The sequence below is a fragment of the Protopterus annectens genome, chromosome 8.part0 (assembly GCF_019279795.1).
Source record: "Protopterus annectens isolate FY-2018-M chromosome 8.part0, PAN1.0, whole genome shotgun sequence".
Taxonomy (NCBI): Eukaryota; Metazoa; Chordata; order Ceratodontiformes; family Protopteridae; genus Protopterus; species Protopterus annectens.
The window spans coordinates 645,233,824-645,246,671 of NC_056741.1; the positions used below are offsets into that span (position 1 = coordinate 645,233,824).

General features: G+C 31.5%; 1 protein-coding gene across 3 annotated transcripts in view; it reads left to right on the top strand.

The window, feature by feature from the left end:
* LOC122808962 (sodium- and chloride-dependent GABA transporter 2-like) overlaps positions 1-12,848 on the top strand; it is a 1,071,132-nt gene that overhangs the window by 271,128 nt on the left and 787,156 nt on the right. For 2 of the 3 annotated variants that reach the window (XM_044080126.1, XM_044080128.1), the window contains exon 3: positions 2,838-2,972. The exons of the other annotated variant lie outside the window; for it this stretch is intronic. In XM_044080126.1, the coding sequence (XP_043936061.1) occupies positions 2,838-2,972 (135 nt within the window). The remainder of the gene's footprint in view (positions 1-2,837; positions 2,973-12,848) is intronic. 3 annotated transcript variants of the gene reach the window in all.

The following is a 12,848-nucleotide window of genomic DNA, read 5'->3' on the forward strand; positions in this document are numbered from 1 at the left end:
TCTAACTACATAAGGATTGGCTTGGAATGCATTTAGTTTGTTGAAATGTTGGTATATAACACAGTATCAGTGCTTCGGCAGGCTGAGGTATGCTGTATGGAAAGCATGACCACTATCTATGGCTTATGTTACCCTCTCAAAAAATGTACCACATTCATTAGACAGGATCTACACTTACAAAGCCAAACTGCTGGGGTGAAGCCTTATAAGATTTTTTTATAGTGTGGTTATCAGGGCTTGTATGACTTGTTCCATGGCCTTGTACATGAGGCTTATCAGGCTGATGGGTCTGAAGCCTTATAAGATTTTTTTATATTTTGGCTTGTCAGGTCTTGTATGACTTGCTCCATGACCTTATAAATGAGGCTTATCAGGCTGATGGGTCTGTAATTATTGGGTTCTGTGGTGGGACCACCCTTATAAAAGTGGCATCACAACTGATGTGTGCCAAACGTCAGGGACAAAAATTAGTGGATAAGTTCAGGCTGAATGGTTGTATGAGGGGTTCTGTCACGGCATGTTTAGAGCTGTTCAGCAGGCAGCCTTGTATGCTATCAGATCCCATACAGGATGTATTTTGCTGTTTTGGAAAGTACTTTTTTAACAAGTGTCCTTTTGTGATGATAGGGAGTTACAAGTCCTTAGTTATGTGTAGGTTTGGTATACATGTCAATGGGGTGGCGTTAGCACTGGATTTGTTTGCCATTATATTTGTGATAGCCACTGGTTCAGAGTTGTAGTGTCATTTTGAATGAGTTCAGAACATTTTATGGAGTTATTTCATGACTTCCTGATGTAGGTAAAGAAAGATTTGTAATTATTCTTAGCTTCCAATGTTGGTCTAAGTTTATGGGGAGCTTTAGTTTTTCTGATGGTGTTTTTCAGTGCTTTAGAGAACCGTTTAATGTTAACTGTGATTTAGTTTTGCTATATATTGTAATGAGTTTTTGTCTCATATCATATTGCTGGTGGACCACCAGGCTGGTTTGTTCTTTCTTTTCTCTCTCTTTTTTTTTTTAAGGAGTGAGAGGTTAATATAGTTTTCTAGGTTAGCAAAAAATGTTCTTGTAAAACTACCAGTCATATCTACATTTTGGAGAGTACAGATATATTTGAACTTACAGAGATTAACATAGAACTAAAGGAAGTTTGTACATCTGGTGTCTTTGAATACTTGATATTTTACCTCAGCCCATTTAGGGATTTTGAAAGAGAAGGTTGCCATTAAAATAATTTCACTCAAAACTGAATTACACTCACCAATAAAATATGGAGGTGCATCACACACTAACCAAAAGAAGAACACCATTTCAAAACACTACAAAAAGCAAAATGGCTTACCGTCAAACAAAGGGCAGACCTAATTCTTGGATCACAACCATTCAAATTACTTCAAAACCAAACTTTCTCTCCACTACCTTTCAGACTAATACTGGACTTCCCAGTCTATAAGCTTAGAAACCTTGACATTCTGAACCTTCATTATAGGCACCTTAAACTAAACTCCAATACACAAATCACTCTTTTCCTGTACTAGTTCCCCAAAATTGGGGATCCATACCAACCTCACTTAAAAAATTTTCACCCATCCATCCAGCCACAACCCATTTTCCCATTTTTGCACATGGGGTTGGGGTGTCACTTCAACAGTGAGAATCATCTGGAGCCAAAATTTACACAGCTGGGTGGCTAGCCCTGTTGTGGTAATTCTTCCACACCACACACTTGCACACACACTCACACTTATTGCCAATTTAGAGTGTCCAGTCTACCTACTGTATGTTTTTGGAATGCGGGAGGACACCAGAATACCTGGAGGAAACCCACACAAATACAGGGAAGACATGCAGACTCCACACAGAAAGCACCCCAGCCAAGGATTGAACCGGGAGACCTCTTGCTGTGAGGCGACTCCACTTTGTCACTCTTACCCAAAATTCTGTTTTTATCTGAAAATGCACCTCTTGAAAATGGTAAAATGCCATTATATCTCAGATCAAATAACCCAGTCAAGCCATAAACTCCCAGTTATTTAGACCTTCCCTGTTACCTGTTCCCTTTGCTTTACAGATTGGTACTTAAAACTGTTGTGATACTAATGCACTGCTAAAGTACTTGAAACTCTAGGACTATATTGTAAGCAGTGTCAGTCATCTATATAACCCACTGTTTAAAAGATATATTAATTTATCTATAACTATATGTAATAGTACAATGCATGTTTTATAAACCTGCTCATCTGCCTTTCTATCCATGCAGAAATGTCATATATGTATGTTTATCCCATTTACCATATATAATACATGTATATTCTCAACAATTGTTTAAACTATATGTACTTTTATCTCTGTAAATGTCAAACTTTCATTCTGAAATTGGTCATTTGTGATCAGTGCTCTATCCCTTTTAACACATTTAAATAAACAAACAAAGAAACAAATAAATACATTTACAAAATAAATAAATAAATAATGATGCAGTCTTTCAGATGGACTACTCTATATAAATATGGTCTAAATACATACATACACATAAAGCAGTTAGTTAGTGACAAAATGACATATCAAAACTCATTTGCTATGCCCTTTACTTTTGTAATGAAATAATTTGCACAATAAACCGCAGTACTGAACTACTGATATTTTTTTTCTTTTCAGTAAAATACTTTTTGAACTTCAGACAATATTTTAGAAATTGTAAAGCATAAGTCACTCTTCCAGCAACATTCTTCAGTCAATCTCAGTTTCTTTTTGGTAACTCTTTTTCAGGCTGCTAACATTAACAGTAACCATAGTTATAAATATCTCATTTGTTTTTTTTAACTCATTGACTTACAGGTGCATTTTTGATTCCTTACCTCATCTTCTTTTCTACATGTGGAATTCCTTTGTTTGTTCTGGAAACTGCACTTGGGCAAAGTACTGCTTCAGGAGGATTAACATGCTGGAGTAAAGTATGTCCTCTTTTTGAAGGTATTTATAGTTTCATTACTAATGTTTAAATGTTTAAAACAAAAAAACGCACTGGAGCCAGAATAAGTTGAGCTCTTTCATCCCATTTATTACAGAACTTGGTATACCTTGCAGTGTGTTCAAATTGTGAAAATTTCTATATAGGTAAGACCATTATAAAGTTAAAATACAGAGTTAGAGAGCACATTTTGGCTATAAGTAAAAAGGATAAGAGTAACGCTTTAGCCAAGCATTCTGTAAATTGTAAAAAATTTAGAAAGTTTACCTTTTTGTAGTTGAAAAAGTGAACACAGATAAATTTGTGGCATCCTTTAATAATTTTTTAGAAAAAATAGAACTTAAATGGCAATTTTTTTTTAAGAGCTGATATAGCACCAGGCATTAATGACAAGATTTCTGTCAAAAGTTATTTAAATTATGCTGACTTTTAACTAAGAAATAATATTAGCTAGTATTGTTCACGTTTTTTATAATGTATGTATGGTTACATAGAAGATTTCTGTATAAGCTTTAGGGACTGTTTTATAGTCTATTATTATTGAAAAGCATGACAGAAAGTGATGTTTTGAGTAATTATATGTTAAATGTGTATGTCCTTTTAAGGATTAGTAATGTAGGAAATAATGTCAGGAGAATAATAGTATAAAAGGAAATGATGTATGTAATTTATTTTATTGTTCTGAAGAAGTTCTGTAATAAACGGGATAAAAGCGCTTAACTTATTCTGGCTCCAGTGTGTGTTTTTTTGTTTTAAAAGGTGAAGTGAAGAATTTTGTAATGTTTAAATGTATTTAAATATTAAATCTTACTTCAAAGTACTGTTGTAGCAAATTTTATGGTAGGGATTAATGCTTTCTAATAATGGTACATCCTCAGCCATTTTTTACAGATGGCAGTCAAGAGAATATATGAAGGTAGCATACCTCTCAAGCTCTTATCCCAAGAAATCTGGAAAAAACAAAACTAATGGTGTGACAAAGCATAAAAACAGGGACAAATTTTAAATATTATGCTTATAAATGTAGAAAGTTGCTAGAATAATAGGTTATATCTTAATGTAATTTTCCTGAAGGGTATGTAGTCTGAAACTCAAATGTTTGCCGTTATTTAATGACTTAAATTCCTATTAATTTGCCAGAAAACCACAAATTTTGTGAGGAACAGGTTTAAAATATGAGTCAAAAAAGTCTGGACATTTTGTGAAAATCTAGACAACTGAGGCGTATGGGACGTAGATACGACCTATAACTGTTTATTACTTTTTTCATGATCAAGCTAACACCAACATAATTTTGGCTGGCTTCTTCCATAAATGTCTGGCAAACTACTAGTTTAGGAGTTTAGTATACAGGATTAAGGCTATTAAATGTTAACAAACTGCTTCTTTTTTACTCAAGTAATTTTTTATTTTAAAACAATAGTATGAATCATTTACAAATATTATATATAACAATTTAAAAAACTATATACAGTATTTACATCCAGCCTGATATAAGTATGAAATTAGACTATTTATAAATATAGTTGATATAGACGCGTGCACGCACACACACACACACACACACACACACACACACACATATATATATATATATATATATATATATATATATATATATATATATATATATATATATATATCAGAGAGAGACTAGATCCAACTGCATAGTATCGATCAATTGCAGGACTTTTCTCCAAGGATTATTGACTAATGGCTTAGGATGAGTTCTAAGTTCTTTGATAAACAAACTGCTTCTTGTTGTACAAGGTTTGAGTTCCTCAGTCTCCATTTGCCTACTGCATGATTCACAGTCACTGAATAAAATAGTCCTCTAGGAACTTTAGCTTATGTTCTTCAGTGGTTTTCTGGACTGCATATCTAGTAGCTATTTCTTAATTATATGGACATTTTGTTATACCTTTAATTTTTTAGTGCTAAAAAATGCCTCAGCAGTATTATTAAAGAAATATTCAAAATGTCCGTGTGGAAAAGAGATCCCAGCTTTCAACACTCAGACCATCAGCCTTGTCTACTAACACTGTTGTCATGACATCAAGGCTTGTGGCTTATGCTCACTTCCAGGAATGTTCAGTATAAGCAGCTTTACAGAGATGAAAAAATGAGAAACTTACTTTTGGCCAATGAATATGCATAGGTGAAATGTAAGTGCATGAAGGAAGATGATTTCGGTATGGCACTTCCAATTCATATGTATTCTTTTTTCAACATTAAGTTGGCAAGGAGCAGGAGAGTAAAAGGTATGGCTCACAGAAAAAAGCCAGATGCAAAGAAATCTAAAATGATAGACACAAGCGACAAGGATGAAAGATGAAAATGTGATTCCTGACTTCTGATCTGCCTTCAAGGGACATTGCAGAACAATAAAATAGTCCATGTGCTTCAGTTTCAGAAGTTAACTAAAATGAGCATTGTATGAGAGAAAAGATATTCAGATGTTCAGTACTGGTGTTATTTTCATTGGTGAATGGGCAGATACTTGTTAGAACTATAAAACTATTTTCACATTTAAATTGAAGTTAATTCCATGAATGTATCTATGCATTTACTCTTAAAATGCATGCGAGACAAGAAGGCCTACATATGTTAACGTATTATAATGAAAATGCAAGTGAGAAAATGCAAGTGAGTAGTTGCTTTCTACTCTTGGAATGATATCCAAGAAGTATATAATTAGAAGTTTACTACTTTTTGGAAACAGTACATTTAAAATGGAAAGTTTATTGGGAATTTGTTTTGGAACAGTAAAATTTTAATTACTTGCAAAAGTGTGAAGTTTAGAATAAACATCATTAAAAAATCAGCAATATATTGTAACAGGCTGCAAATTAAATGGCTAAAAATATCCAAAAGAAGCATTTTTGTTTGGCAGAAATTCTAGAATGATTAGTTTGCAATTTTCTTATGTGCTTCCTGGAAATATAAACATTAAAATGGAATACTGAAAGAGCTCATAGACCTTTGGTTTATCTCCTATGGATGTAAATAATTCTCCATGAAGGACTTATCTTTACCATATTTATACTTCATAAGCAAATATCATATATAAGAAGTATTATGGAATCCTGCTAAGAAACTACTTTTTAATGGACACAGTCCGGCTAGCACCTGCTTGAACATGTCCAGTTTCTAGGCATTCTTTACAAAATTAATAGCTTCAGAAAAGCTTCCATAGAGAGGCATGGCCAAGATGGGCTCTTTCAACAGCTCCACTAAAGAAATATTATTCTGACAGGAATTCTGCCTTCAAACTAAAAATTGAAAATAACTTTATATATGATTTTAAAGAACTTAACTTCATCTACAATAATATCTAGCTAAAAACAAAAAAAGCAGATTTTCTTGTCAAATTACTTCTGGATAATTTCTCATCATCTGAAAGAATTCATCATGAGCTTCACTAAATCTAGCAACCAAGATTCCAGCCTCAAAAGAGAGATTCAGACTTTGATAACAAATATACAGGATCATACTACAAAAATTGATAAGCCGGATATGAAAATAGATAATTTCAAGGAAAAAACTACCAAACAAATGGATTTACTTCACCAAGACTTGTTACAACAAAAATCATAGATAACAGGTATTGAAGAAGCTCTGACCGATATGGATGGGAGAATTATTGAAAATGAAAACAATGTGGAATTCTTACTCAAACAAAATACTTCTCTACAAAATAAGTTAGATGATCTAGAAAACAGATCCAGGCGCAACAACCTAAGAATATTTGAACTACCAGAAGGCACAGAAGAGAACAACATGACTAACTTTCTCAATACTTGGTTACCTAAGACTCTTGATCTTACTGAAGCTATGTCCTTTGGTATTGAGAGGGCACATCGTTCCCTTGCCACAGTGAATACTGCTAACAAAAAGCAACCTAGATCTATCATTGTCAAATTCCTCTCATCCTCAGACAAGGAATTAGTGTTAAAAACTGCCTGGTTCAAGTCACCAATTAAATTAAATAAAGCTACGATACATTTTGACAATGATTATTCATCAGCAGTTATAGCAAAAAAAAATATATATTCTTACCTTTGATAACAGAATTGAAGAAAGCACAGGTGAAAACACACATTTTGTTCCATGCGAAGCTGAAGATATTTTCATCGGAAGGTCCCAAAATGTTTGAAGACTTAGAATCAGCTCTGAACTATGTAAAAGTCCATAAGATCTTGGAAAAAATAGAAGAGATGGAATGGGCTAATCCCACGCTTAAGAGAATGGCTTCTAATCCCACTTGGAAGACTTCGGAGAAACAAAAAAGACTAAGAAATAAGTGACTTAAATATCTGTTTGCAGTTTGTTATGTTTCTGGAAACACTGTCAATGTGTTAAGTATATGTTGATTGTTTTCACTTACGAGGTAAGCCTCCTTTTCCCTTTTTTCATGCCATTCACACATGACCTTAAGTATATACATAATTTCATAATTTCATTTTTACTTATACTGAGGTAAAAGTGTATACTAATGGTAAATATATAGTTATGAGTATGGTTATAAAGATATATTAAGAGTGAAGGGTAAACAAATGGAGCCATTGTGACAGTAAAATAAGTATTTCCCATATATAAACATTCTAGATTCCCTTTATAATCTCTAATTATTTTTTTAAACTATTTACAGTCAGATCAATTAAACCTACATAGTAGTAAATAAGAGCTCACCACACATTCAATTATCATTCTCTGTAATTCATACTGAACACTGATTTTTTTATAGCTTATACCCTAAAAATTTATTTAAAACTTGTATATATGTTAAATGCATATGGGGATAATATGATATGACAATCTCTTAACATTTTTATATGATTCATAAGTGAACTCCTTTACAGTTTTAGATACACTTTTAAATACACTTTTTTATCTGTCATGTGAATATAAAATGGATTAATAAGGCTATGTGATTTATTTAAAATACTTTCTGCTACATTTGGAGTTCTGTGGTGCTATTTATTTGTAAAGGACAGTTCAAGCTAGCTGCGCATGTGTGAGCAGGCCATGGGAAGCATGCAGATGTTACTCATATGATCTTTCCCTATACATTTTAAACAGTTACATACTTGTTATTTTTGGCATTTTTTTTCACTCAAAATGATGAAAAAACATCTCCCAGAGACTTTATGAAGCTCGAGCTTGATGTCCATGAGCTTATTTCTTCATGAACTACCTTATTTTCACTAAAAATCTTCTCTGCATTCTCAAATGAACTCCATGCCATTGTGACACATTTTGATGATGTCAGAGCTAGTCGACCTGCTCAACCAGGAAGTCAGTACAAGGAATTTCATTGAAAAAGCATCAGAAATGCTGGGAAAGGTTGTATTTACTTTAAAAATGTATTTTAAACTTGCTGACTACACCATTTGGACTCAGTTTGATTCTCAAGAAAGAAATCTTCAGTTATCTTATTTTTTATTTATGTTTATGGTAAACTGAAGGGGAAGGAAAAAGGGAAAAGTAAGTGTGCATTTTTTTTTCTTTTAAATTAATGCATCCCATGTTATTTATATTGTTGTGCCTTACTTAACAGGATCAATTAATCTTATTACAAATTACAATTGATTTTCCATTCAGAGGCTGATAGCTAGATAGAAAATAATATGGGTTAAAATAAGCTCACTTAATGCATGATGGCATTTTCTATCACAAGTGCTTAAGGTTTCACCTGACCTTTCACTCTAATGATACTCATATTGATTTGTTTTAAATATTACACCAACATATAGCATATGTGTTAAATGGCTAGTAGTAACTTCAATTGACAGGCTCCTATATCAGAATGCTGCTTTCATAGATTTCAGACCAGTTTTAAGGTACATATAATCACATATGAAGTTATTATTTAATCTGTTTAATTTTTATATACAAAGAAGATATGTTCTATTGCTGTTGTTTAAAGGTCAGTTCTGAATGATGAAATAGTTTAAGCAATACTTGATGAGTTACACTGATTATAATTATGCCTTACCTGTGTTAATGAATATGCAATCATATACAGAGTTAATGTTTTGTATGTTTAACATTCATATATAGTGAAGGTTATGTTTAGTTGCTACAGTTAGAGGTTTATTTCGAATGACATTTTGTCATAAGTAATATCAGATGAGTTACACTGATTACAGATCTGTTCAACTTGTTTTAATGAATATGTAAATATATATAGAGTTATTATTTTACCTATCTCATATTTATATACAGTTGATCCGAGTGACAGATGTCACTGGGACAAGGAGAGCGTGTAGCTACCCCATTTTTTATCACATTTAGACTACATTCAATTTTCTTAATAAGTTCTTCCTGACATCCATCTTAATTCAAATGCATATATTTATAAGTTGCAAGAATTGTATAACACATACAGTATATCATATGGTAACAGACAAAGACTATAATTTACATAAATATTTTGGAGAGGATTTTATAAAACATAATCAAGATAACACACAAATCACAAGAATTTCTTATTTATAGAGATATTATGACTTCACTAAAATGTTTATCAATCAACATAAATGGTCTGAATAACCCTATTAAAAGAGGAAGTTTATTAAATACTTAAATATACACAAACCAAACATAATATTCTACAAGAAACACATCTTTTAAAAGAAAATAACAACTTTTTAAAATATTAATAAATATATAGTTATTGCCATTTCTAAACATTCTAAAAAGAAGAGAGGAGTAGCAATTCTCTGGAATAAAACTCTCCCTTTACCTAGAATTATTAAATCTTATCAAGATGATAAAGGGATGCTGTGCTTTGTGACAATTAAAATAAATACAAAAATGTTCACTTTAGTAAACAGTTATTGGTATTGGAACTTGCACTATTAAACAACAACTGAACCAAATTGTATCTCAATCTGAGGGTAATATTATTATGGCAGAGGATTTTAACTGTGTTTTAAATTAAAAGTACTCTAGCACTTCCGGAAAAAGGAAAATATCCTCAGAAGCTAAACAACTAATACAATTCATGGATACATATCATCTAAAAGATATTCATGACTACACAGACCTGAGCTCACCTCAATTTACATTCAGTTCTAATAGATTCAAATTATACTCTAGAATAGATAGGGTAATCATATCCACACAAATAATAAATGATTTAAAAAACACCAAGATTGTGCCTTGCCCTATTTCAGATCATAATACAATTATATTTGAGCTTTATTTAAATGACATCCCAATGACTCATATAAGAAGAATACCTGCATATATAACTCAATTAAAAGAATTTCAAACATTTTTTGAAGAAAAAACACAAAATGTTATAAAATTCAATCAAACATCCAACTGTCATGACATTTATGTATGGGATGCATTAAAAGCTTACGTATACAGACAAATAAATAAATGGCTTTATAACAAAAGGAAGTCCTGGAACGAAGACTTAAAAAAATACAAGACAAATTAGATAGAGTACATCTTAAAATTAATGACAAGTCCGCATCAAAGAATATTAGAGATGAAATAAATAAAACTAAGGAAGAAAATAATGCAATCTTACATCATAAGACCATGATTTCCTTAGAGAAATTTTAATTCCTAGCCTATTCAATAAACCCGAAACATTTAACTAATCTTGCAAATAAAACAAAAACAATCAACAAACATAATCATATTAAAGAAATATATTCGTCTAGAGAAAAGAAAAAGGTTTATAATATACATGACATAATTGATGAATTTAGACATCATTTTCACACGATAAATCAAACATCTCAGATCATTCAACCATTAGATAAGATAAAACAATACATTAAAAAGAAACCTGTATGTCACACTCAACAAACAGTCAGAAATCATAGATAAACAGATATCTTTACCGGACATACAAACTCAAATTAATAAATTTAAACAGAACAAAGCACCAGGCAATGACCTGAATTGTATAAAATCATGCCTAAAACAGCTATTTCTTTACTACATAATGTATTCCATAAAGCCCAGAATGACATTATTTTGCCCCCATCCAGGAAATATACTCTTATTTCACCCATTCTTAAGTCTAGTAAGGACCCTAAATTATATACGTCATATAGGCCCATAACTCTTTTAAATATTGATTACAAAATGTTTATGAACATCTATGCTGATAGACTAAAAAAAATCTTACCCCAGTTAATTAATGATGACCAAACAGCTTTTGTAACTAATAGAAGTACATATGATAACATCAAATGGTCTCTTATTTTAATTGATTATTCACACAGAAAGAAACAAAACGTTTCTCTGGTTAGTCTTGATATTAACTCAGCATTCGATTCAATACATTGGGATTATCTGTTTACATTATTACAATGTTTAAACTTTTCAGATAATTTTATTAATTTACTATTACATCTTTATAAAGGCACTCTGACTTATATCAAAATTGGATCAAACACATCGACTCAAATACCCATCGCTAAAGGAACAAAACAAGACTGTCCCTTATCTCCCTTATTGTTTACTCTCATAATGGAACCATGGGCTAATGATATACGAGGAAATAAAAACATAGAAGGTTTGGAAATTAGTGACAAAATAACTTCTAAAATTCAGTTATTTGCTGATGATGTGCTCATCACTACTAAAGGAGATAATTCTTCCATAATAACCTTATTTGAAGCTGTTAACACATTTCAATTTATATGTGGACTGACATTCAATGATAATAAAACTAAGATCCTACCTATCTATTTAAACAATAATAAGAGAAACATTAACAAAGACACTAACAAATACATCACAGATCAAATTACATATTTAGGCATCATTCTTGCTAAAGATATTAAATTAATCACAAAACTGAATTATGATAGATGCTATGTAAATATTCAAACTTTATTAACAAAATGGATTACAATTATATTTACAACTGAGGAAAGGTTAACTATCATTACAATGATAATCCTTCCTAAAATTCTCTATATTATACAATCTATTTTAATACTTCCCAGTAAAGTTTTCATTAATAAGATCAATTCTCTGTTATTAAAGTTTTTTGGTTTCCCAGGAAACCTAGAATAGCACTTAAATATCACCTTCATAGTTGGAACAAAGGGGGCATAGCCTTTCCTAATTTAACCTTTATTTTAATGTAGCAATTATTAGGTCAATAGCACAACTTTTAGATACACCAAATCAGGCCAAATGGAAAATATTCTGGGAATCCTCAGCTATGCTATTAATATCGAAACCATAGCCATACAAATTAGAATTAATAATTAACCCAATATTATGGATACTTAAAGATTACTTCATGTTACACAGCATACCCAAACATTCATTTAGCTACTTACTCAATATACTAATAAATTTTAGAAAGTTTATATTTAAACACACTAAGTACAAGGAACTTTTTTTACAACTTTCCCGATAGTCTTTACTCAAGAATCCTTACAATCCTCAGATATAGATAAAATTTCCTTGCTTAAACAAAAAGGTCTTTTGTATTGGTTTCAACTTATTACAGATGATAGAGTGAAGGATGTAGATCAGATAATAAGTGAATATCAGTTAGACAACTCCCTATGGTTTAACATACAATCCCTCAGACTATTCTTACAAAATAAGATGAACCCAATCACTTCTGCCAATAAACAGGTCACTAGTATACTGCTAGATTTCTTTAATTCAGTTACTCAACATAAACAAACTTATTCAGACAATATGGCATTTATATACAGACTTATCAGCGAAGAAACATATTGTTGTCCTGCTAATTTCTGGAACCATTTTTATACAGTTAATAACACACTTTCAAGGGATCTAGATAAAACAAATATATTAGAATCTGCAAGGAAAACAACACTTTCACTTAAATGGAAAATATATTCCTAGATATTTTTATATAG